A 27,309-nucleotide genomic window follows, 5' to 3' on the forward strand; every position below is an offset into this window, starting at 1 on the left:
CCCTCCAGCGCCCCCTCCACATCCTTCACCCAAAGTCCCTCCAACACGTCCTTCATCCAAAGCCCCTCCAACACGCCCCCTCCGTCGTTCACCCAAATCCCGTCCAGCTCCCGCTCCTCCTGGTCCATCACCCAAACTACCCTCAACTCGACCTCCCCTGCGCGCCTCTAGACGTGCTATCCCCCAGAGCTAGGATGAAACGGGCCCCCAGTGTCCTAGGAAAGGTTATGTCAAACTGGGGCCCTGTGATGAACAGCTTCCTTCTGGTGCTATACCTGTAGTTGCACCACGTAGAATGCAAAAAAGGGCAGTTAGACTGTCCAATCACAGAAATCTAGTTGATATCCCTTGCAAGGTTTTGACCAGTCCCAAGGAAACTAATCTTAAACTTGCTGCACTCAATGTCAGATCTTTATGCAACAAATCATTTTTAATCAATAATCTTATCTCTTCTTTTAATCTTGATTTTATGTTTTTAACTGAAACATGGCTTGACAAAAACACAGGAAACATAGTTCTAGTTGAATCAACTCCCCCAAACTACAAACATGAATCGGAAATACGAGAAAATAAAAAGGGTGGAGGCGTTTCTGCACTGTTTAGAGATAATATTGCAACCCGCAGACTATCATTTGGTGTGTTTTCATCATTTGAGTATGTGTCCTTTAGGATTGAGTTAAAACAAACTCCTCCCTTACTCTGCATAGTTATGTACAAACCTCCTCAGCACAGCCAAAGTTTCATTGATGATTTCACTGAAATGCTCTCAGTTGTGTGCACAGACTTTGATGGTCTAGTCATTACAGGTGATTTTAATGTTCATGTTGACAATGTCAATGACAAAAATGCAAAAGAGCTCAATGGTGTCCTTGAAACCTTTGATCTAATTCAGCATGTGAGTTGCCCCACCCACAGCAGAGGGCACACTCTGGACCTGCTCATCACAAAGGGGGTTAATATTCACAATGTCAGTGTGGTTGATGTCGCCCTCTCTGATCATTTCTGTGTATTCTTTGACCTGTCTGTTTCTCCCAAACCACCGCCTGGCCCTGCAGTTGTCCAAAGGAGACAAATAAATGAGAGCACTAGGGCACAGTTTGTAGAAATGGTAGACCTTGAAAACGCCTCTGGTGCCAATGTTGATGAAATGCTGAATTCTGTTACTTCTAGCATCTTGAATGTTCTGGATGCCATTGCCCCTATGAAGGTTAAATTGAGAAAACATAGACAGAAAGCTCCCTGGAGGAACGATGATCTAGTCAGGGCACAGAAACAACAGTGCCGCAGAGCTGAACGACAGTGGCGCAAGTCAAAACTCCAGGTTCATTATGAAATGTATAAGGGGGAGTTGTACGCTTACAACCAGATCTTATGCAGAACAAGGGAAAGGTACTTCTCTGAAATCATTGGAAGTTGCAGCAGCAACTCTCGTGTCCTGTTCACAACAGTTAACAGATTAACTAACCCTCCAACCCAGCTACCAATAGAACTAGTTTGCACACCTAAATGTAATGAGTTTGCTGTATTTTTTAATGACAAGGTTCAGGGCATTAAAAAAGCCATCAACTCCACAACACATATAACTATCGAACGGCCACCTACTCACTCTAAGCTGACTCACTTTGTACCTGTCACTGACCAAACTGTCCAAGAGACCATCACCCGTCTGAGCTCGTCTACATGCTGCCTTGATGTGTTACCCACTAGATTTCTAAAGTCTGTCCTGAACAGTGTGTTGCCATCAATTACTCAAATAGTTAACATGTCTCTTCAATCTGGAATATTTCTAGAGGCCTTAAAAACTGCAGTCATTAAACCTCTCTTGAAGAAGAGCGGTCTTGATCCCACTGTACTGAATAATTACAGACCTATCTCTAATCTGCCATTTTTAGGAAAAGTCCTTGAAAAAGTTGTCTACCAACAGCTCACTGATTTTCTCTTATTAAACAATTCATTTGATGTTTTCCAGTCAGGTTTTAGACCCCATCATAGCACAGAAACTGCTCTTATCAAGGTAACCAACGACATCCGCCTGAACACTGATGATGGCAAAGTCTCTGTCTTAATCCTGCTAGACCTGAGTGCTGCCTTTGATACTGTTGATCATGGGATCCTTTTGCACAGACTCCAAGACTGGGTTGGCATCTCTGGATCTGCCCTAAGTTGGCTCAAGTCTTATCTAGAAGACAGGAAATATTTTGTTGAAATTGGGAGTTGTGTCTCAGACTACATGGCCTTGACTAGTGGTGTGCCCCAGGGATCGATCTTGGGACCCCTTCTGTTCAACCTCTACATGCTACCACTAGGGCAGTTAATACGCAGTAATAACATATCTTATCACAACTATGCAGATGATACTCAGATCTATGTGTCACTGACAACAGGTGAATATGGGCCGGTGGATTCACTCAGCCACTGCCTCCAACAGATCAGTGCGTGGATGCAGAGCAACTTTCTACAGCTAAACTCAAACAAGACCGAAGTTATTATTTTTGGCCCACAGAAACAAAGAGAAAGAGTCAGTAGCTACCTTCATTCTCTGTCTCTTAAACCCTCAAATCAAGTCAGAAACCTAGGGGTAATCATGGACTCTGACCTGAACTTTAACAGCCATATCAAGTCAGTAACATCAGCGGCATTTTACCATCTGAAAAACATTGTCAAAATCAAAAACATAGTGTCAAAACCAGACCTGGAGATACTTATTCATGCATTTGTCTCCAGCAGGTTAGACTACTGTAACGGCCTGCTCACCGGCCTCTCCAAACAAGCTGTAAAACAGCTTCAGTACATCCAGAATGCTGCTGCTCGAGTCCTGACCAGAACCAGGAAGTATGATCACATTAGTCCGGTGCTCAGGTCTCTGCACTGGCTCCCTGTACCTCAAAGAATAGACTTCAAAGCAGCTCTGCTTGTGTACAAGTCTCTCCATGGCCGAGCACCAAAGTACATCTCTGACATGTTAGTGCCATATGAACCATCTCGTACTCTGAGGACCTCAGGGGCCGGCCTCCTGTTGATTCCCAGAGTCAGAACTAAACAAGGGGAATCAGCGTTTCAATATTCTGCAGCTAAAATCTGGAACAGCCTCCCTGAAGGCGTAAGACAGGCCTCTTCTGTGTTCATGTTCAAATCTAGACTTAAAACATTTCTGTTTAGCCGTGTATATGACTGAAAGGTCCTATCTGCACTTTTCTTTCCTTTCCTTCCTTTATTTTTAAATCATTTTTCAAATTTTTTCTTTTCTTTTAAAGTAAATTTTACGTTGATTTCAATGATGTATTGTGATTTTAATGCATTTTTCTGTTTTGTGAAGCACCTTGAATTACTTTGTGTACGAATTGTGCTATACAAATAAACTTGCCTTGCCTTGCCTTGCCTTGTTTTTATTGGATGGACCCATGGTTAAACCCAACTGAATAGTCGACTTAAATTTGTCCTGCACAATTGACGTGTTAGACAATGTGTTCAGTTTTATGAAACAAACTGCCCATTGTGCAGAATCTGATGAGAAATAAGTTTTAGCTTTGCCTGGAGGTCAAATCTGAGAGAAATGAAAATGAATGAACAATGACATTTTTTAAAGGAAGCATTAAGATTTTAATATAGCTTTTGGTTGAAATTTTGTAAATTAGTTGACATTTTGAATTTTAATCATTTATGTTCTATTTTAACCAGTTTGATATTCAGTATGTGTATGTATATTCATTTAATTATCACTTGTTTTTTTATTCCCTGTTACCATTTTATATCTGTCTATTAAGGTTTATGTATGTTCGTATTTGGTTATATATCCATTTTAATTCTTATTTTATTCCATTTCTATTTTACTTGTAACTCCAGTGTTTTCCTCAGAGGGATCCTCCACATCAGTGACTGATCTTCTCAGTCAATGGGGTCACTGCAATGGGATCTCCTGCTCTTTTGATTAGATCTGGGGGTTCCTGTGGTAGTGTATTCTGTGAACTTGAGTGAGGGGGTCACTGATGTGGAAATGTCCCCAAAATATAGTTTCTCCACTTTGGTCCAAAGGCCAGGTTTCCTATATTATAACATTTGTTTGTCTTATCCTTTTGTTTTTAGATTTGAAAATGTTTATATGCAAAGTATTTGAGTTAAGCTTAAAAGTGCTATTAAAATAAATTATATGATAATTATTTACATACGTTCTTACAATTCCTCTTGTGGGATTAATCAAGTATATTTGAATTGAATTTAAATTAATCAAAGTTTGATTTAATTTCAATTGAAATAATGTGTCTTGATAAAAAAACAGACTAAGCCAAGATGATGGTTTGACTTCAAAATGTCATTTTGATCAATGAAAAGTTTCAACAACAACAGAAGAAGATCAATTCAGGGCTAAATTAATTTATTTTTTTGTAAAGAATGAATGTCTCTAAAAATGTCTTTCTAAATCATTGTATTAAGTGTCTCTGAATTGTGTCTTTCTTTGTGTGTTTAGTGTGTCTACAGTAAATCAGTCAGTGTTTCAGTCTCTGGAAGAACTTGAGGCAGAAACATTCAAATGAGTTTCAGTTCATTCTGATGAAGGAGGTTTTTGTACGATGACTTTTCACTGTGTGAACACACGCTGACTGTTGATATAGTGATAACTCTGACAGTAATAAACTCCTGAATCTTCAGCCTGGACTCCACTGATGGTCAGAGTGAAGTCAATTCCATTTCCTGATCCACTTCCACTGAATCTGGAGGAGATTCCTGAATATCTGTCTGATGTTCTGTAGATCAGAGCTTTAGGAGCTTCTCCAGATTTCTGATGGTACCAGGCAAGATAGTATTGTGAACCAGACCAGCCTACTTGTTGACTGGCCTTACAGTCTATAGTGACCTTTTGATCGAGCTGCACTGATTTAGCTGCTGGCTGAGTTACAACAACATTTTGTCCAACAGAACCTGCAGAGAGAGAAGAACCACAAAGAACATGAGATGCTGAGGAGAAACTCAGCTGCACTCCAGATGATTCTCACATGACACAAACATCATCTTCCTCACCCTGAATGAAGCAGAGGAGAGTCCAGATGAGGACGCAGATCAAAGTCATGGTTTGACTGAGGAGGAGGAGGAGGATTTCTGTGTCTTCTGCTGTGATGAAGGACAGCTGTCAGTCATCCAGTCTTCAACTCTCAGGACTATAAAGTCTCCCAGAGCACTGGAGCATGGAGCTGCTGATGCAAAGTGTTTCTATGGAAATGCAACCACTGACTCCAACAGGAACATGGATCTCTGTCATCAGGATTCACATCAATGGATCAATCAATCATTCAGATGGGATTCAAAAATATTGATTTATGCTCAAATATAATATTCGTTTTTTACCACTAGTACATATGAGAGTACTTCTGAAAAGAAAAATTAAGCTAAATTTAACTGAAAAAAATTAAAAGTATTATTATTGTTATTTCTATAAGAACCTTTTTCTCATCAATCTGTTGTGTTTTCCAGTCAGACTGTGTTGAGTTTGTTGTGTTCAAAGTCAGAGAGCGTGTCTCTCTGCAGTCAGAGGTTTTTGTACGACGACTCAGTTAGTTTGTATCACTGTGGTACACGTTTGGTGGAGGAACCAGACTGGAGGTTGATTGTAAGTAATTTATTTTCAATTTACATCCATGTTTTAACAAAAAGTGTTTTCTATTAAGTTCCATAAACTAATATTTGTCTACTTGTATGATTTTCACAGATTTCGTTTTTTCATATAATGCAGGAAACATTCACAGATGCAGATAAACGTGATTCCATTTGAAAATCATTTGTCAGTAATCTGTCTGTAAAGGTGAATTTATAGTTTTTCAACATTTTTTTCATTCAATTATAACATATGAACCAGTAATTTTATGTTGTTTTTACAATTTTGTGTTGAGAAAAATAAAACTTCCTAGTTTTTAAGTTGTAAAAATTCTGAAAACGAATTGATTATTTTTTTCATTTGATAAGGTTTTTGAATATAAATTTCACCTTTTAATTGAAGTTAAGTCTGAAAATATAATTGTGTGAGTTTTTGAACATCTTAAAGTACTCATAGGTGAATATTGTAAAGTAATTATAAAAAGTGAACAAGACGGATCAACGTCAAATTGTTGCTTTTATTCTTGTCTCATGTCAGAATCTGTGAACTCTGTTAGATATTTTTGACCTTTAATCTGTTTAAGCAAATGTTAGACCATATTTTGACAAAATCCTTAAAAAAATTGATTTTGTTAATTTGTCACCAAAGAAAATCAGAAAACGTGAAAAAATAAATGTTTTTTTTTCTCTGTCGGGTTGTTAAAAGTTAAGTGAAGTTAGTTTATATCTTAAAGATCTTTTTCTTATTTTACGTTAATACTGAAACCTGTTTGTTGATGTGGTTCATTGGTGAAGCTCATCTGTTGCCATGGTTACAGCACCTAAAGAAGGAAGTGAAAGATTAAAAAAAAGTGTAAAACTAACTGAAGAAATAAAGCAGCATTTTGCTGCAGGAAGAGTTTCTGTTCTCTTTGGAGGATTTCTCATGAACTTGTTTGTGTCTCCTCATGCAGTGGGTCATGTTGCCCCCAAGCTGACAGTGCTGTCCCCCTCCATGCATGAGGGGAAGGCCACACTCCTGTGTCTGGCCAACAATGGCTTCCCTTCAGGCTGGACTCTGTCCTGGAAGGTGGGCTGCAGCAGCATCAGCAGCAGCTGGGAGGAGAGCAGGAGCCCCGGGGTGCTGCAGAAGGACGGCCTCTACAGCTGGAGCAGCACCCTGAGGCTCCCTGCAGACCAGTGGGAGAAGCTGGACTCTGTGACCTGTGAGGCCACCCAGGACTCCCAGACTCCAGTCATAGAGACTCTGTGGAGAAACCAGTGTTCCTAGTCACCACCTGACTGACTGGAACAATATTATTGTGTTTTTGCTTTTACTGAGATTTCAGCTGTAGTGATGTTTTAATCTTCTTTCTTTGTGTGCTATAAAAACATTTTTATTAGAAGTTACTTGTTTGACACTTTCTGCAAAATAAAAAATACTCTTCAAACTTGTTTAATTTGTGATTTCTAATAAATTGATACATTTTAATTAAACATTTGCATTAATTTAATGTCAAAATAAATGTTTGAAATTCTAAGTTCCTGTTGCATTGATGGAGTTCATCCTGTTACTGTCAGATAAAGGTGGACTACAATCTAGACCAGGGGTCACCAATGGATTACCTGTGGCCACATGGTCGCCCATCAGGGCAAATTAAAGTGGCCAGATTAAGAAAACATATTTTTATAATACATTTCTTTATTTATAAAGGAAAAAAATAACAATCATCTGTCAGCTCAAAGACTTAGCTGCTCCACACTTTAAGTGATCCTCAGCAACATCAGCATTACAGAAGTCATGTGTGAGAAGTTTGATTTTAATGCAATGAATTCATCAATTTCTGCAAAATTATTTTTAATCTAAAATGTCTTTATCACAATCATAGTTTTTTTAGTTCTAAAAAGATACTTTATTCATAGTTTGATGTTCATTAAAGCAAAAAGTGGAAAGAGAAGTTTTGTAAACTTGACAGATTTTTTTCATTTGGACAAAATGAAAACAAATCAAATCAATGAATATTTTTTTTATAACAAAGAGATTATTAACAAAAGTATTTTAGTGAACTAAGTTCTTTTAGGTTGAGAGCAGCTGTTCATTCAGATCAGTTCCTCTTTAGCTGAAAGAGGTTTTTGTACGACGTTGTTTCACTGTGTGAACGGAAAGCTGTTACTCTGCTGACAGTAATAAACTCCTGAATCTTCAGCCTGAACTCCACTGATGGTCAGAGTGTAATCACTGCCAGATCCACTTCCACGAAAACGATCAGAAACTCCAGACTGACGAGTTGAAGCATATCTTATCAGGAGTTTAGGAGCTTCTCCAGATTTCTGAAGATACCAGTGAAGGTTGGTGCTAACACTTGAACTGGTTTGACATCTAATGGAGAAAGTTTCTCCTGGAACAACAGACTGAGATCCAGGAGTCTGAGTCACAGTGATTTCACCTGATGAACCTGGGAAAAAGGAAAAACAGAAGAGTCATTGAGATGAATCCAGATGAAAGAAATCTAAGAATTGTGATGAAGTTTGTTTCCTGATGAATCCAAGTTTCCAGCAGAGAGTCTCACCCTGAACAAGGAGCTCCAGGACAGCCAGCAGCAGAGTCAGTGACATCCTCATTGTGCTGCAGGTGTGTCAGTGTCTCTGAAAGGTCTGGACAGCCACTGATCAACACTGAGCTCTTAACTGCTGGAAGCAGAGAGGCAGCACACATATGCAAACACACTGAGTCAGTCATCTGCAGCTGTTCTCAGCAGCTCTGGATGTTCAGCTTGGAATCTTTGGCCTACAGGAGCTGCAGCAGCACAACTCTGGAATAAAGACTCCACACTCAGTCACTTTAGCAGAATAGATTGTGAGTAGATTACTGTGTTAAAGAGACTTCTGATCACAGCTGAAAATATTTTTCTAAATATATTTTTGATAGGTTGGTTGGTCGGTTTAATAGGTAGTTTGTCCTCTCCAGTTGGAGGACTTTAAGTATCTTAGGGTTTTGTTCATGAGAGCAGGAAAATCAGAGAGATTGAAAGCTGGATTTTAGCAGGGTCTGCTGTTACGCTTTTGTTGAGTTTGTCCATTTTGGTGAAGAGAGATCTGAGTCAGAAAGCAAGGCTCTCAATTTTCTGGTTAATCTTAGTTCCAATACTCACCTATGGTCATGAGCTCAGGGTCATGACCTAAAGAACGAGGTCCTTCATACAAGTAGCTGGAATGAGCTTCCTCTGCAGGGCGGCTGGTGCTCCCTTTAAAAGAGTGAAAACATTTAGAATTTGGCGATGGAATTCTCATTCATTGGTCATCCCCAGGACCAGAATCCAGATCCACTATACATGAGTGATGCATTTATTTTAAAATGTTAACAGTTTTAAACTGTAATTAAGAGAGAGATGTGAGTTGCAGTCTCCCAAATGTTAAAAACACTCCCTGGTTAGGCATTATAAATAAATAAAATTGACCCAAGGATGCCAACAAGAGGGCTCAGACCTACTTTTAATAATAATAATAATAATAATAATTGATTGGATTTACCTGCTCTTTTCCAGACGCTCAAAGCGTGTCCAATGTGTCCATTATTCATTCTCTCTTTATTCATTCTCTGTGATGGTAGAGGCTGTCGGTTCTCGCCTATACGGTCCCTCTGACCATCACTGGGATCATTCTTGCACATTCATGCTGGTAGCCAGTAGCGTTAAGGGTCTTGCCCAAAGGCCCTCACTGAGTGATGTTAATTGTTCGCCATTAATATGGTAATTGCCCCCCAGAACCATTGTTCATTCCTATTGAACCCTAGATTCCTGTGGGCAGTCTCTCACCACCAACCGAGCTACCCAGCCGCTTTAACCTGGTTAAGATTAGGATAAATTAACTGACAATACTGTATTGGACTGATAGTGGAGCTAAGATAATGTCACGGTGCCCCCGGCTGACTCCTCCCCCTCATCAGCTACACCTGATGCCTCCAGCTGCACCTCCTCATCCTCGTCTGGCCGCAGGTTCTTAAGGAGACCACGGACCTGCAATCAACGCTAGTTCGTTGTACTTCCTCGGTGCATCTCCTGGCCTCGTAAAAATTCTAGTTCCATGTTTGCCTTGTTCCATGCTAATCCACTCTGTCTTACCTCGTCTCAGGATCCCATCTTCGTTTGGACCCTTCTGGTGGCTGTTCACGACTCGCTATCCACGTTCCTGTCGCTCCTCTGGTTTCAACGGTTGACGCCGCCAAGACCCTCCAACCATCTCCGCTGCCTATCACAGGAAACCTGGGACTCAGCTTCGTCCATGCAATCTCATTAAAACCTGTTCCTCGTACCTCACTGCTTGCCTTGTGTCCTTCCGGGTTCCAGCAATTGAGTCAGCCTCTGCCTGCTAGCCATGACAGATAAGTTTGAAAAGCAATATGGATCTACTTTTGCCATCCTATTTAGAGGAAACATCATCAGTACTAAACATTGGAAAGAGTTTCTATTTAAAGTCTCTATATTTACTTTTATAGAAACATTTTACCACTGCTCCAAAATAAATTACTTTTTGATTTCAGAACAAAAACTCTGAATAAATGTCAGCAAAATAAATAAAACACTTGTTCATATATAATGACATTTAATATCCGTTGTGTTTTCCAGTCAGACTGTGTTGAGTTTGTTGTGTTCAAAGTCAGAGAGCGTGTCTCTCTGCAGTCAGAGGTTTTTGTACGACGACTCAGTTAGTTTGTATCACTGTGGTTGACTTTTGGTGGAGGAACCAGACTGGAGGTTGATTGTAAGTAATTTATTTTCAATTTACATCCATGTTTTAACAAAAAGTGTTTTCTTTTAAGTACCATAAACTAACATTTGTCTACTTGTAAGATTTTTACAGTTTTAGTTTTTTTCATATAATGCAGGAAACATTCACAGATGCAGATAAACGTGATTCCATTTGAAAATCATTTGTCAGTAATTTGTCTGTAAAGGTAAATTTATAGTTTTCCAACATTTTTATATTCAGTAATAACAAAAGAACCAGTAATTTTTGGTTATTTTTACAATTTTGTGTTGAGAAGAAAATGAAAATTCCTACTTTTAAGTTGTTGTAATTCTGGAAAATAATTGATTTTTTGTCATTTTATAAAGATTTCCGAAAATAAATTATAGCTTTTAAAAGTAAAATGTGAAAAAAATGATTGTGTGAAGTTTTTAACATCTCAAAGTACTCATAGTTGAGTGTTGTTAAGTAATTATAAAAAATAAAGTGAACACGACGTATCAACGTCAAATAGTTGCTTTTATTCTCATCTCATCTCAGAATCTGTGAACTCTGTAAAATATTTTTAACCTTTAATAATCTGCTCAAGCAAATGTTGGACCATATTTTGAGAATGTTCTTTTAAGAAAATGATTCTGTTTATTATTGACTAAAGAAAACAAGGAATGTGAACAAAGGTAATGTCTTTTTTCTTTGTCAGGTTTTGAAAAGTTAAGTGAAGTAAGTTTATATCTTAAAGATCCTTTTCTTTATGTTGAGACTGAAACTTGTTTGTTGATGTGGTTCATTGGTGAAGCTCATCTGTTGCCATGGTTACAGCACCTAAAGAAGGAAGTGAAAGATTGAAAAAAAAAAGTGTTAAACTAACTGAAGAAATAAAGCAGCATTTTGCTGCAGGAAGAGTTTCTGTTCTCTTTGGATGATTTCTCATGAACTTGTCTGTGTCTCCTCATGCAGTGGGTCATGTTCCCCCCAAGCTGACAGTGCTGTCCCCCTCCATGCATGAGGGGAAGGCCACACTCCTGTGTCTGGCCAACAATGGCTTCCCTTCAGGCTGGACTCTGTCCTGGAAGGTGGGCGGCAGCAGCATCAGCAGCAGCTGGGAGGAGAGCAGGAGCCCCGGGGTGCTGCAGAAGGACGGCCTCTACAGCTGGAGCAGCACCCTGAGGCTCCCTGCAGACCAGTGGGAGAAGCTGGACTCTGTGACCTGTGAGGCCACCCAGGACTCCCAGACTCCAGTCATAGAGACTCTGTGGAGAAACCAGTGTTCCTAGTCACCACCTGACTAACTGGAACAATATTATTGTGTTTTTCCTTTTACTGAGATTTCAGCTGCATTGATGTTTTTTAATCCTTTTTTCTTTTTGTGCTATAAAAACATTTTTAGTAGACGTTACTTATTTGATACTATCTGCAAAATAAAAATTGCTCTTCAAAGTTGTTTCATTTGTAATTTCTTACAAATTTACATTTTAACTTAAACATTAACATTGTCTAATTTGTAAAATAAATTTCAGGACTTCTAAGTTCTGTTGCATTGATGGATGTTAGCCTGTTACTGTCAGATAAAGGTGGGCTACAGTCTAGAACAGGGGTCACCAACGCAGTAACCATGGTCGCCCGTGAGGGCGACTGAAAGCATCAGCAATGCATGCTCTAAAAATATCACAGATCATGAGGGTATTCAATACAATTTTAAAATGTTTCATTCCCATTTAGAAGAAATTAGGGGTGCAACGAATAACTAGCCACAGTTCTGCACACACGTGGACCACAGATTATGTTCAGACTTTGTTCACAAAGTCTGTGAAAAAATCCCAAAAAGCAACTGAAGCTTCATTTAGAGCTGCACATCTTTACATAAAGAGAAAGCCGGTTAGATCTCTATGAAGGCCTCCCACATACATAGTAAATGAACAGACAAATGACATAAATTATTGATGAAACTAAAACTATTAAGCTGAAAATGTTGCAAAAATGTTACATTTTCATTCATTAAGCTTTCAAAAAACTCTAAAACTTGTTCTGACAAGAAGATTGATGATTTCCTTCAAAATTGTTGATCTATTGAACCACCAATACAACTAGTGTCCCTCCTGACTTTCTAATGTTTTAGCAGATAAACAGAAATAAATCAATGTTTCATGTTTATACATGTTTTTCTTGTCATTACTGTTGTGTAAATCATTGATTAGAATTGTGGGAAAAAATACTATTGATATGTGAGCAATCAATTCATAGTGCTAAAATGACTACTGCTAATTATTATTCTCATTACTATTACTATACTAGTTTGTGGTTTTGTTTTTTGGTGAATTTGCAGTAAACAGGTCCTGAGTAGCCCTTCATACGACTTAGACCCATAAAATAGTCCTCATCCTGAATAAGGTTAGTGATCCTGATCTAGACAGTTATAAATATATTTTCCTATTTTTAATGATAAATTAATGCAGACACTTTGATGGAATGTAAAAGAGTAAATGAACAGTTTGTAGAGCGCTGTAAATGTCTGTTTCCTAAAAAAGACACAAACATAAATGTGTTAGACTCTAGTATCAAAGTGAAAAACATCCAAAGGTGGAAAAAATGTCTAAAATTTTCCTAGCTCAGCATTTTTTTCTTCTGGTAGATTCATTGATGTTAAAATATGTAATAATTTATGGGAAAATCCACATTTGCACCAAAAGGTTGAGAGCAGCTGTTAAGTCAGATCAGTTCCTCTTTAGCTGAAAGAGGTTTTTGTACGACGTTGTTTCACTGTGTGAACGGAGTGCTGTAATCATGCTGACAGTAATAAACTCCTGAATCTTCAGCCTGAACTCCACTGATGGTCAGAGTGTAATCACTGCCAGATCCACTTCCACGAAAACGATCAGAAACTCCAGACTGACGGGTTACAGCATTATATATCAGGAGTTTAGGAGATTCTCCAGATTTCTGAAGATACCATCCGATTTCGTTTCCAACATATGAACTGGTTTGACATTTAATGGAGAAAGTTTCTCCTGGAACAACAGACTGAGATCCAGGAGTCTGAGTCACAGTGATTTCACCTGATGAACCTGGAAAAAAGGAAAAACAGAAGAGTCATTGAGATGAATCCAGATGAAAGAAATCTAAGAATTGTGATGAAGCTTGTTTCCTGATGAATCCAAGTTTCCAGCAGAGAGTCTCACCCTGAACAAGGAGCTCCAGGACAGCCAGCAGCAGAGTCAGTGACATCCTCATTGTGCTGCAGGTGTGTCAGTGTCTCTGAAAGGTCTGGACAGCCACTGATCAACACTGAGCTCTTAACTGCTGGAAGCAGAGAGGCAGCACACATATGCAAACACACTGAGTCAGTCATCTGCAGCTGTTCTCAGCAGCTCTGGATGTTCAGCTTGGAATTACCCTTGTGCTATCCTAGGCACTTTAACATTGGGAGTTGGGTCATCTAGACCCACTAGACAGTGCTCTGAACCTTTTTTCTTCAATGATTTGTGATCTTCACTGGTGTCCATGGATTACATGAAATCTTTCCACCTTTGTCATGGTAGGGAGAACACGTCAATGTAAGGGTGGGGTCATAGGATAGCACAAGGGTTAAGGTTATTTGGTAAAAATTGTTCTGACGCAATGCATTGTAGTCCATACTCACCAATCTAGTGAGCACTATGTTTTGACAGTGTCAAAGCTCAAACTTCCTCACATCTATTTGAGTTTTTTTATTTTTTTTTATTGAATGGACCCATGGTTAAACCAAACTGAATAGTGGACTTAAATTTGTCCTGCATTGACGTTTTTGACTATGTGTTTAGATTAATGAAACAAACTGCCCATTGTGCAGAATCTGATGGGACATAAGTTTTAGCTTTGCTTGGTGGTCAAATCTGAGAGAAATGAATATGTATGAATGATGACATTATTAAAGAAGGGATAAAGACCTACCTTTTTACTCTAGCTTTTAGTTGGAATTATTTGATATTTTTAATTTTAATCATTTAAGTTCTATTTTTTACCAGTTTGATATACACTCTGTGAATGTATATACATTTACTTACCATTTTATATATGTCTATTAAGGTTTATGAATGTACATATTTGGTTATTTATCTATGTTAATTTTTATTTTATTCCATTTCTATTTTACTTGTAACTCCAGTGTTTTCCTCAGAGGGATCCTCCACATCAGTGACTGATCTTCTCAGTCAATGGGGTCACTGCAATGGGATTTCCTGCTCTTTTGATTAGATCTGGGGGTCCTGTGGTAGTGTATTCTGTGAACTTGAGTGGGGGGTCACTGATGTGGAAATGTCCCCAAAATACTGTTTCTCCACTTTGGTCCAAAGGCCAGGTTTCTATATTATAACATTTGTTTGAATTATCCTTTTGTTTTTAGATTTGAAAAATGTTTGTATGCAAAGTATTTGAGTTAAGCTTAAAAGTGCTATTAAAATAAATTATATGATAATTATTTACACAAGTTCTTACATTTCCTCCTGTGGGATTAATAAAGTAAATTTGAATTCACTTGAATTGAATTAAATAAAGTTTGATTTAATTTGATTTGAAATAATGTTTTCTAAGAAAACAACGGTGTGAGAAAACTGGTTATTCTAAACAGGACTGTAAAATAAGAAAGGTTAGGTTCGTCCCCTTCAGTTTCCTGCACACAGAAACAAATGAATAACGACTCAAAGACAGGTACTTATCTTTTGTGGAAGTTTTACTTCGTATAAACACGAAGGGGACAGACAGATGAACATGGTGCATTCAAAGTTTGAACAACCGGAAGCAGGGAGATGGGCTTGGTATAAGAACCCTACATTTGCATATTCAGAAGATCAGACACTGGACACTGGTGTGAAAATCACGCCCACAGGTTGTTGCTGTAGAGGCGCTCCAAGGCTAAAGTGAAGATAACTCAGAGGCATCACACACACACAGAAAAGGAAGTATGAGGAGAAACTTTGAGAAAAATAGCTTGGCTGTGTTGTCTTCAAATGTAATATAATTTTGAGATGATAATACATGCTTAATTAATTAAGTTTAAACCATTAGTGTAATAAAAGTTAAAGGCAGTTTCTAACTATTCTTCACATACAGACTATGACAAGTCCATACATGATGATTTGACTTCAAGATGTCATCTTGATCAATGAAAAGTTTCAACAACAACAGAAGAAGAATATAAAATATTCAGGGCTGAAAGAATTTCTTTTTTTTTAACAAAGAATGTCTATTACGATGACTTTCTAAATCTTGCATTAAGTGTCTTTGAATTGTGTCTTTCTTTGTGTGTTTAGTGTGTCTACAGTAAATCAGTCAGTGTTTCAGTCTCTGGAAGAACTTGAGGCAGAAACATTCAAATGAGTTTCAGTTCATTCTGATGAAGGAGGTTTTTGTACGATGACTTTTCACTGTGTGAACACAGGCTGACTGTTGATGCTGTGATAACTCTGACAGTAATAAACTCCTGAATCTTCAGCCTGGACTCCACTGATGGTCAGAGTGAAGTCAATTCCATTTCCTGATCCACTTCCACTGAATCTGGAGGAGATTCCTGAATATCTGTCTGATGTTCTGTAGATCAGAGCTTTAGGAGCTTCTCCAGATTTCTGATGGTACCAGGCAAGACGGTATTGTGGACCTGAGTATTGAGATACTTTTTGACTGGCCTTACAATCAATAGAGACGGTTTGATTGAGCTGCACTGATTTAGCTGCTGGCTGAGTCACAACAACATTTTGTCCAACAGAACCTGCAGAGAGAGAAGAACCACAAAGAACATGAGATGCTGAGGAGAAACTCAGCTGCACTCCAGATGATTCTCACATGACACAAACATCATCTTCCTCACCCTGAATGAAGCAGAGGAGAGTCCAGATGAGGACGCAGATCAAAGTCATGGTTTAACTGAGGAGGAGGAGGAGGAGGATTTCTGTGTCTTCTGCTGTGATGAAGGACAGCTGTCAGTCATCCAGTCTTCAACTCTCAGGACTATAAAGTCTCCCAGAGCACTGGAGCATGGAGCTGCTGATGCAAAGTGTTTCTATGGAAATGCAACCACTGACTCCAACAGGAACATGGATCTCTGTCATCAGGATTCACATCAATGGATCAATCAATCATTCCAGATGGGATTCAAAAATATTGATTTATGCTCCAATATAATATTTGTTTTTTACCACTAGTACATATGAGAGTACTTCTGAAAAGAAAAATTAAGCTAAATTTAACTGAAAAAAATTAAAAGTATTATTATTATTTTTTCTGTAAGAACCTTTTTCTCATCAATCTGTTGTGTTTTCCAGTCAGACTGTGTTGAGTTTGTTGTGTTCAAAGTCAGAGAGCGTGTCTCTCTGCAGTCAGAGGTTTTTGTACGACGACTCAGTTAGTTTGTATCACTGTGGTGGACTTTTGGTGGAGGAACCAGACTGGAGGTTGATTGTAAGTAATTTATTTTCAATTTACATCCATGTTTTAACAAAAAGTGTTTTCTATTAAGTTCCATAAACTAATATTTGTCTACTTGTATGATTTTCACAGATTTCGTTTTTTCATATAATGCAGGAAACATTCACAGATGCAGATAAACGTGATTCCATTTGAAAATCATTTGTCAGTAATCTGTCTGTAATGGTGAATTTATAGTTTTCCAACATTTTTCATTTAGTTCTAACATCTGAACCAACAATTTATTTTATTGTTACAATTTTGTGTTGAGAAGAAAATGAAACATCCTAGTTTTAAGATGTAATGATTCTGGAAACTTATTGATTTTTTTTGTCATTCTATAGGGTTTTTGAACATAAATTATAGATGTTTTTTAAAAGTAAAATCTGAAAATATAATTGTGTGAAGTTTTTAACATCTCAAAGTACTCATAGTTGAATATTGTGAAGTAATTATAAAAATTAAAGCAAACAAGACGTATCAACGTCAAATTGTTGCTTTTATTCTCGTCTTATGTCAGAATCTGCAAACTCTGTTAGATATTTTTAACCTTTATGAATCTGCTAAAGCAAATGTTAGACCATATTTTGAAAATGTTCTTTAAAAAAATTTATTGTGTTTATTTCTCACCAAAGAAAATAAGAAATGTTAAAAAATAAAAATGTTTTTCTGTGTCGGGTGGTTAAAAGTTAAGTGAATTAAGTTTATATCTTAAAACCTTTTTCTTATTTTACGTTGAGACTGAAACCTGTTTGTTGATGTGGTTCACTGGTGAAGCTCATCTGTTGCCATGGTTACAGCACCTAAAGAAGGAAGTGAAAGATTGAAAAAAAGTGTCAAACTAACTGTAGAAATAAAGCAGCATTTTGCTGCAGGAAGATTTTCTGTTCTCTTTGGATGATTTCTCATGAACTTGTTTGTGTCTCCTCATGCAGTGGGTCATGTTCCCCCCAAGCTGACAGTGCTGTCCCCCTCCATGCATGAGGGGAAGGCCACACTCCTGTGTCTGGCCAACAATGGCTTCCCTTCAGGCTGGACTCTGTCCTGGAAGGTGGGCGGCAGCAGCATCAGCAGCAGCTGGGAGGAGAGCAGGAGCCCCGGGGTGCTGCAGAAGGACGGCCTCTACAGCTGGAGCAGCACCCTGAGGCTCCCTGCAGACCAGTGGGAGAAGCTGGACTCTGTGACCTGTGAGGCCACCCAGGACTCCCAGACTCCAGTCCCAGAGACTCTGTGGAGAAACCAGTGTTCCTAGTCACCACCTGACTGACTGGGATTCTTTTACTCTCCTTTAAACTACTCTGACTTCATTTTGGAATCTTTGTGACATTTATTGCAATCCTCTTTCTGAATCTTGTGAATGTTTCTTTTTTTTTAAATAAAGATTTTTTCTTCAACTCAACTTTGGTTTGTTTAGTTTTTAACATTTAAAGACACTTCCGCCATGCTGCAGCAGATATCGGTCTATATCTTTGCTGTGTGCAGATGTTAACATTTTAGCAAAATTGCTAGCAAAATGTTTGGAGCCGATAATTCCCACATTAATCAGTCCTGACCAAACTAGCTTTATTAAAACCAGACATATCATAATATTAGGCGGCTTATGCATATTTTATACTGCCCCTCTCCTTCTGACACCCCCGAAATGGTCATCTCCAAGGATGCTGAAAAGGCCTTTGATCAGGTGGAGTGGCCTTACCTGTTTTATACTTAGAGACACTTTGGCTTTGGATCTAAATTCCTATCATGGATCAAATTTCTGCACACATCACCTATGGCACTGTTACACCCCTGTCTAGGAGTTTATAAACGGGAGTAACATAAAGGTAAAAAGAAAAACTAAATTCACCAATGACTCGAAAAACCCTCACCAGACCCAGACTGAAATTAAGCTGGGAATTTATTTCCAATGACAACTCAAAAACATACAAAAATAACCAACCCAAATTACCAGGATCAATAAACTCTAACAATGTTTGTTCTAATGCTCTGCTGCTGCCAGCTGGAGGGGGAGGGGCTTCAACAGATGAGGTGGCAGTTTTTAAAGCTGCCGCTGGAAAGTCTTCAGCCAATCAGGTGGTCCGGACACGGTGGAATCTAATTGGCACTATAGAGGAGGGAAAAGAAAAGGAAAGACAGACCCTCCCAAAAGAAAAAATACAGAAAAACATTCCAAACATACAAACAAAACAATATTACGGCCACAGCCGTAACAGGCACGTGTTTGCACTAATAATGACTACTTGAAATACTTCCCCTTGGGCCGTAGAACTAGACAGGGCTGTCCTCTTTCCCCTCTTTTATTTGCTCTAGCCATCAAACCACTCACGGCGGCCGTTAGAACTAGCTCTATGTGCGGTATCTTGAGGGGGGGTGTAGATCATAAAGTAGCCTTATTTGCAGATGACCTTTTATTATTTCTTTCAGATCCAGCTGTCTCCATGCCTCCAGTTTTAGCTCTGCTGAAGGAGTTTGGTCAGATCTCTGGCTACAAATTAAATCTAAATAAAAGTGAACTTCTTCCTGTCAGACCAGTGGGAGAAGCTGGACTCTGTGACCTGTGAGGCCACCCAGGACTCCCAGACTCCAGTCCCAGAGACTCTGTGGAGAAACCAGTGTTCCTAGTCACCACCTGACTGACTGGAACAATAATATTGTGTTTTTGCTTTTACTGAGATTTCAGCTGCATTTATTTTTTTAATCTTCTTTCTTTGTGTGCTATAAAAACATTTTTAGTAGATGTTACTTGTTTGATACTTTCTGCAAAATAAAAATTACTTTCCAAAGTTGTTTAATTTGTGATTTGTAATGCATATATACATTTAATGAAAACATTAACATTAATTAAATGGTCAAATCAATTCTAAGAACATTTAAAGCCGCAGGCGGCGTTGTATGGCCCACAGGCGCTACCCGCCCCATCCACCCCCTTCTACGCACCACCGCCGCGCCATTGCTGCCCACCTCTACACAGCATTGCAGGCCTTACTGCCCACCTTAAATCAAGGCTAGTCAAAGATGCATATGCTAATAATGCTAACTAGGCTAGTTATGCTAATGTGGCTAAAAGTGCTAGCATTGCAATCAGCATGTTCAACTGACTCAGAAAAACACATCCCTTAAGATGCTAATCATGCAAACAATGATTACTTCTTACTTACTTGTCGTAATAGTGTCAATAAGTTCTTACTTACTTTTTACTTTTTCTATTTTTGCACATTTTTGTATTTGTATACTTGCACATTTTGGAACACCCCTCACTTTTGCACATTGCTGTCACTTTTCTCTGCTTTTTGGAACTGCTGTGACAATTGAATTTCCCCAATGTGGGATCAATAAAGAATATCTTATCTTAATGCTATTTATGCTAAAGTGGCTAAAAGTGCTAGCTTAGTGATCAACATCATCCACTCACTCAGAAAAACACATTGCTCCATTGGTAAGAGCTGATAAGTTGATAGAAAATCCACTTTTTTTCAAAATGGCTGCTGTATTGTTGACTTTATCTCCATAGCAACCATTTTATGTTTTGGTTGCCTGAGGACAATGAACAGATCTATGTCAGTTTCAGATGAATAGGAAAAAGTAAACTTTTTGTTGTCCTTAGCAACATATGTTGTTGGCGAACCACACCCACATTACTTACATGTCCACCATATCCAGTTTTTTTTCATTACAGTTAACTCAATTGGAAAATAGGCCTCAACCAAGACGATAGCCTAATCATGTATTATTACACATTCATTCACATAGGCCAATGGATCTTAAATCAAATTAATTTTACTTTGAAAAAAGGTCTATTCAATGTTATACAGCCTGAATATTTCACATCTGACACTGAAGCAATCCCGATAATAAACTCAAGAGGGGCTACAGAAACCTGCCTAAAATGTTAATGTCCAAACCATTAACAAAATTACACCAAGCTAAACTTTATAGAAGGTTTAGGGGTTGTCATCTGGACTTGGTTTTAAAGTTAGAAGACGTTTCGCCTCTTATCCAAGAGGCTTTGTCAATTCTGAATTAGCTGGTCTAAGAGCTGGTATACATGCGCTCATGGGGGAGGAGTCTGACCTGAAACTGGATGGTATTGTCAACTCAGCCTACATGGTTTCGGGTCGTTAAGAGTCCTTTGTCCTCAGCTGGGGGTTGGGGAGCCAGTGACTCCCTCTCCAAATTGGTCATCTCTTTCAGCTGTTAACGACCCAGGTGGAACTGGTTCCATTTGTTTAGGTTTCAAAACACTGCCATAGATGGATGGAAGAATAAACCTGAGACCACCATTCTTATTAACCCTCCTGTTATGTTCATTTGTGAGGAACAGAAATTATGTTCCTGGGTCAATTTGACCCGATGCATATTTTATTAATTAAAAAATGTCTTAAACCCAGAAAATCCTAACAAGTAGTGTGAATATCATCACTAACTCCATTACCAATTATTCTTTCAAAAACCTAGTGAAATGGTATTCCTTACCTCTAACAGGTAGTGGTTCAATTATTAGATAATTCACTCGTTTTTCTTAAAAATATACATTTTTCAACTTTTTTTGAATTTTTCACTTCTGTATTACTTTTGAAAGACTAACATATAAAATCCAATAGTTTTACATAACATTGAAACATAATCTTGAAATTTTGTTTAACATACATGCATTGTGAACCAGAAAAAAACAAAATCACAATACAACAGACAAGCAATTGCAATATGAACTTGTGTGTGTGTGTCTGTACATATACACAGCACAAGAGTGATCAGTCATCACACTGTGCTTTGTGCAAATTAATTTTGCACATTTCACACAGGTCATGCTTGTCTTGACCTAGATCCTGTCTGCGGCTCGACGCCGCATCCCCGGCCATCCCCCCGATTCCATCTGGATGAAGCTCGTCTGCTGGACTTTAAATATGTAGTTGTAGGGTTACACAAATTAATTCCTCTTTATGAGTTCTGGTACATCGTCTGTCCGTCCTGGGGGAGGATCCCTTCTTCATGTGTACACTCCTGAGGTTTCTTAGTTTTTCCCGGAATCCGTTTTTTTTTTATTAGGAGTTTTCTGTACCGCGAAGGGGGGTCTAAGGGAAGGGATGACCGTTTAGTTAAGTTTGTTTAATTAGTTCAATTTGCTATTCTCCTATTGAATTCTATGTAATCATGATCCTTTTGATTTTATGTTTTACTTTTTCAATTTCCAATACGAAGCCCATCAAGACGACTGTTGTTGTGAATTTGGGCTATACAAATAAAAGGGAATTGAATTGAATTGAATTGAATTGACATGGTCACATGAATGACTGCTATCCTAGTGGGCCCTGGCACTCTCTTTACTATGTTTTCTGCAGACAGGTTTGTCTGACGCATATTTGGGGATGAAGACCAATGTATTTCACCATTCTTTGATGTGAATGTCTTGCTTGGAGGAACAGGAATAACAATTCCCTCATCTGGTTCAAAATCAGAATCAATAGAATCAGAATTTAGTTCAAGATAGTCTTCTTCTCATCATGATCAGTGATGACTTCCAGACCCTCCTGGACTGTCATTGTTCTGCTTCGGTTGTTCATTTTCTAAAGGTCTGCCTGTGTAATGTTGGAAGGACTCCTATGCAGAGAATCTTTTATATGTTTTGCCCCTCCCTTGTTGAGTGTCCACTGAATGTGGGTTGAGTTTTCCTGCGAGAACATAAATGGTTCCTGTCAAAAGTCATAACACCCATGCACCTGTGTGTGTGTGTGAGTGTGTTTGTGTGTGTGTCTTTGTGTGTGATTGGGTTGAAATATGTCTCACAGCTGCAAATAAAGGAAAACTAATAATAATAAGACATCCTTGTACCTCCACTTTGACTGCCGGGTCAAATTGACCCGAACAGTATCTATGTAATATAAACATGCAGGGGGGGGGGGTTGCATATATGTGAGATGAACCATTTTCATAATATATGTTAATTACGCCAATTAAGGCAAGCAGAAGAAGTTTCATGCTGAAAAAATACTTTTAACTATTTTTTCTAGATGTTCAAACTTTAAAACGGGTCAATTTAACCCGTAACATAACAGGAGGGTTAAGAAAAGGTTTATCATTCTTGACAAATATGTTTTTTTTCACTCCTCGCTCAAACCATCCTTTCTCTTTGGCTAGAATTAGGACTTCACTGTCCTCGAACGAGTGGTCTGTGGCCTTCAGGTGGAAATGCACTGCAGACTCAGGTCCACTTGGGTTGGCTCTGCGATGTTGGTAAAACCGCTTGTGTAGAGGTTGTTTGGTTTCTCCTATATACTGTTCATTGCAGTTCTCTTTGCAGTGGATAGAGTACACACCATTACTCTGTTTGTAGCTAGGAATGTTGTCAATTGGATGAACCAGTTTTTGTCTGAGGGTATTAACTGGTTTGAGATGAACTGGGATGTTATGTTGTTTGAAAATCCTTTAAAGTTTTTCAGACAGGCCTGAGATATATGGAATTGAAATACTATTTCGTTTCGGCTCTTGTTCCTTCTTGTCTTGTTTTCCTGTATGTTGGGATGTGGTGAATGCCCACTTGGGATATCCACAGGTTCGGAGGGCTTGGTGGATATGTTGCTCTTCTTTCTTCTTTCCGTCAGAGCTTGTGGGGACCTCCTGGGCTCTGTGTTGTAATGTCCTGATGACGTCTAGTTTGTGCTGTAAAGGGTGGTTTGAGTCAAATAACAGGTACTGATCTGTGTGAGTAGGCTCCCTGTACACTTCAACCTGGAGCTGTCTGTCCTCTCCAATGATCACAGCACAGTCTAGAAAGGCTGGGTGTTGTCCTTTGTGTCTTCCCTGCTGAACTTGATGTTCTTGTCGACTGCGTTGATATGATCTGTGAAAAGTTTTTAAAAACTTTTACCAATCTCTCTACTCATCCCAAATTAATCCTTCTGACAATGACATCAACAGTTTTCTCAATAGCATAGATTTGCCTAGACCAACTGAGGAATAAATCACAGCCCTGGAGTCCCCTTTTACTAAAGAAGAGCTACATAAAGCATTAACCAACATGCCTAGTAAAAAAGCCCCAGGACCAGACGGCTTCCCAGCAGAATTTTATAAAGAGTTTTGGGAAATCTTAGCTCCCATTTTTCTCAGAATGACAATAGAAATTAAGGACAACAATTATCTACCTCCAAATATGAATTCTGCTAATATAATCTTACTTCTGAAACCTGGAAAAGATCCCACATCACCATCCAGCTATCGACCCATATCGCTGATTAATGCAGATCTTAAAATAATCTGCAAAGCCTTGGCAGGAAGGCTAGAGAAGGTAGTTCCCTCTCCAATACATCCTGACCAAACAGGTTTTATAAAGGGTAGACATTCATCTACCAACATGCGCAGATTAATCAACCTCATAGATTAAACAACCATCAACAACCGAGAAGCAACCATTTTGTCACTGGACGCAGAAAAGGCATTTGATCGGGTCAACTGGAAATTTTTAATAGCCACCCTGAACAAATTTGGCTTTGGGAAATCATTTATTAACTGGATTAAAATATTATATGCCTCTCCTAATGCTCGCATCAGAACAAATGATCAAACATTTCCAAGCTTTAATTTACAAAGAGGAACCAGACAAGGCTGTCCACTATCTCCATCTTTATTTGCACTATTTATTGAACCTCTAGCTGCTGCTATGAGGCAAAGTCGAGACATTGAAGGCATTCAAACCAAAAATTTAGAACACAAAATAAGTCTCTATGCAGATGATGTTTTACTATTTACTCCAAATTCACAATCTTCCATCTGCCAAATCATCTCCCTAATTAATAGATTTTCCTCAGTTTCAGAATACTCCATAAACTGGTCTAAAAGCACAATTCTACCAATTAATTGCAATTATCTAAATCCGTCATCTATTAAAATACAAACAGGCAACATAAAGTATTTAGGTATAAATATCTCCTCTACGCTTACTGATCTACTCAAGCTAAACCACACCCAACTACTTAAAACAACCGAGGCTGATCTCACTAGATGGAAAACTCTACCCATTTCTCTAATCGGGAGAGTTGCAACCATAAAAGTGACGATTCTCCCAAAAATTAACTACCTGTTTTCAATGATTCCTTCCAAACCTCCAACTACTTGGTTCAAATCATTAGAGTCATTCATTTCCCAATACCTCTGGGAAGGTAAACCCCCACGGATTAGTTTAAAAACTATAAAAAAAAACTAAAGATAGAGATGGACTAGGCCTTCCAGACTGCCAGGACTACTACTCCGCGAACAGATTGTGTTATGTACAAAAATGGCTGAATCCTGGTGTGCTAGATGAATCCTGGCTAGACATAGAACAAAATCTATTTCTAATTTACCTTTCTTCAGTTCTAAAATTAAACAACACAAATGTTTCAGAAGTTTAAAAATTAGCTCATCCTTAACAGCCTGGCGGGATTTTCTTAAAAAAAAACAACCTCACATTATTTCCATGTAAACTTACCCCCATTTGGAATAACCCTGACATTTTGATTAACAAAAACATGATTCATTTTGCTTCATGGAAGAACAAAGGAATCCAGCAGTTCCAGCATATAATTCAGAATAGAAAATTTATGTCCCTCTCAACGTTATCCTCAACCTATGGAATTAATTTTTATTATTAATAAAATAATAATAATAATAAAAAAAAATTCTAGAATATCAGCAGCTTAAATTAGCTATAGGCACTAAATACTGCCTGACCCAAATAGACCTAGACCTCCCCCTTACAGTAACACGTTTCATGGACCTTAAAAATCCCAAACTCACCTCCAAAATTTATAAGATGCTATCAGACATAGATGAAACAATTTACTTACCCTTGACAAAATGGGAGTCTGAGCTATCATTGAATTCTAGTGATCAATTTTGGCTACAGATCTGTTTGAATGCCTTTAATATGACCAAAAGCCCTAATCTGCAACTTATTCAATACAAGGTTCTCCACAGAACTCACTACACCGGACAGAGGTTATTTAAAATGGGTCTCAATCAGTCTGCTTTATGCACACAGTGCATAGGTAACAACATAGACGACTATTTGCATGCCCTTTGGTTCTGTCCACCTGTCCAATCATTCTGGCGTAAGGTTTGTGAGGATTTATCAATCTGGTTTAATCATAAGATTCCTGCTTGCCCCAAATTCTGCTTATTAGGTGACCTGAATAACATCAACATGGAATCTAACAAGGCCTATATGGTTCTCACCGCTGTATGTATTGCAAAGAAAACTATCCTCCTAAACTGGAAATCTAAAAATAATCTTAGCATCAACCACTACAGAAACCTCATGTCAGAGCATATTAGTTTAGAGATAATGTCCTCCACAAAAAACCTGTCGGCTTCAGACTCTCCCTGGCTCCAGCTGGTTAGTCACATCACCTAGTAGGGGTGGGATGGTGATAGGTTGAGCCGGGTCCTGGCTGGTTGGGTGGGCCGGGGTGGGTTTCGGGGTGGGCTCTGCCGGGCCTGCCGTTCTCCCGGCTCGGGGCTCTGGTTGCCTGGGTGGGGTGGTGGTGGGGGCGCACACTCTGCCAGCAACTTGGCAGGGGTTCCTGGGCGGGTGCCTTATGGGCGCGGGATAGGCAGTGCCGCTGACCGGGAACGGCGGCCGGGTGCCGTGCTGAGTGGCTGGTCGACGTGGCGGGGGCTGGGGGTGGGGCTCTGGGGACTGGGGTCGTCTGCCCATGGCCGGTGTTTCGCCCGTGGCCGGTAGTTGGCGTGTGGCCTGGCCCCCCGGGGGTCGATGCCGCAGTCACAGCAGGGGTTAAGGGGTTCACTTGGGTGGGTTTATTTCATTATTATTATTATTATTATTATTATTATTATTATTATGGCCCGCAGCAGTCATAGACTGCAAGGACCATATTGTAACTGGTACGAGGGTCGAACACTCAAAAAGTCCAAAACGTCGAAAAAACGCGTCAAAACGCCAAAAAATGGAGTCAAAAGTCGCCCAAAGCACACAACGACACGACAATTGTGTAACGGAACAAAAATAAACACACACACGCACAACACCCCCGCACAAACGACAAAATTGTAGTCGCAAAAATGACGACAAAAACACAAAAAAGCCCCCAAAAGCCCTCAAAAGACGGGTTTAAAGCCAAAAAGACATGCCCAGCCTATAGTAAAAGACAGGCCGCATTGAAATACATAGGCCACCTGACTGCAAAAACTTCTATATTGTTTCTGCTTCGTTTCATTATTATGGCCCGCAGCACTCACAGAGTGCAAGGACCATATTGTAACTGGTACGAGGGTCGAACACTCAAAAAGGTCCAAAACGTCAAAAAAACGCGTCAAAACGCCAAAAAATGGGGTCAAAAGTCGCCCAAAGCACAAAACGACACGACAATTGTGTAACGCAACAAAAATACACACACACACGCACAACGCCAACGCAAAAACGACAAAATTGTAGTCGCAAAAATGACGACAAAAACACGAAAAAGCCCCAAAAAGCCCTCAAAAGACAGGTTTAAAGCCAAAAAGACATGCCCAGCCTATAGTAAAAGACAGGCCGCATTGAAATACATAGGAAATCCTAACCGCAAAAAC

At 39.0% G+C, this 27,309-nt stretch overlaps 1 long non-coding RNA gene and 6 gene segments (V, D, J or C); 4 read left to right on the top strand and 3 right to left on the bottom strand.

The window, feature by feature from the left end:
- Positions 1-4,440: 4,440 nt before the first annotated feature.
- On the bottom strand, positions 4,441-5,335 carry LOC111948160. The segment is given in 2 exon segments: positions 4,441-4,917; positions 5,017-5,335. Coding segments are annotated over 2 exon segments (390 nt in total).
- A 1,059-nt stretch (positions 5,336-6,394) lies between these two features.
- LOC105358055 lies at positions 6,395-6,856 on the top strand. The segment is given in 2 exon segments: positions 6,395-6,419; positions 6,540-6,856. Coding segments are annotated over 2 exon segments (342 nt in total).
- Positions 6,857-7,581: 725 nt separating this feature from the next.
- Positions 7,582-8,354, bottom strand: LOC101160783. The segment is given in 2 exon segments: positions 7,582-8,021; positions 8,136-8,354. Coding segments are annotated over 2 exon segments (360 nt in total).
- Positions 8,355-9,459: 1,105 nt separating this feature from the next.
- LOC110013975 lies at positions 9,460-9,876 on the top strand. Its single transcript, XR_002289141.1, has 2 exons — positions 9,460-9,614; positions 9,697-9,876. It is a non-coding gene; the product is annotated as an uncharacterized LOC110013975 (long non-coding RNA).
- Positions 9,877-10,160: 284 nt separating this feature from the next.
- LOC101161531 lies at positions 10,161-11,742 on the top strand. The segment is given in 3 exon segments: positions 10,161-10,220; positions 10,275-10,326; positions 11,269-11,742. Coding segments are annotated over 3 exon segments (429 nt in total).
- A 1,308-nt stretch (positions 11,743-13,050) lies between these two features.
- Positions 13,051-13,689, bottom strand: LOC101161029. The segment is given in 2 exon segments: positions 13,051-13,373; positions 13,488-13,689. Coding segments are annotated over 2 exon segments (360 nt in total).
- Positions 13,690-15,092: 1,403 nt separating this feature from the next.
- Positions 15,093-18,017, top strand: LOC111948222. The segment is given in 3 exon segments: positions 15,093-15,101; positions 16,689-16,740; positions 17,682-18,017. Coding segments are annotated over 3 exon segments (378 nt in total).
- The last annotated feature ends 9,292 nt before the right edge of the window (positions 18,018-27,309 follow it).

This window comes from Oryzias latipes, chromosome 11, assembly GCF_002234675.1.
Source record: "Oryzias latipes chromosome 11, ASM223467v1".
In the NCBI taxonomy this organism is placed as follows: Eukaryota; Metazoa; Chordata; class Actinopteri; order Beloniformes; family Adrianichthyidae; genus Oryzias; species Oryzias latipes.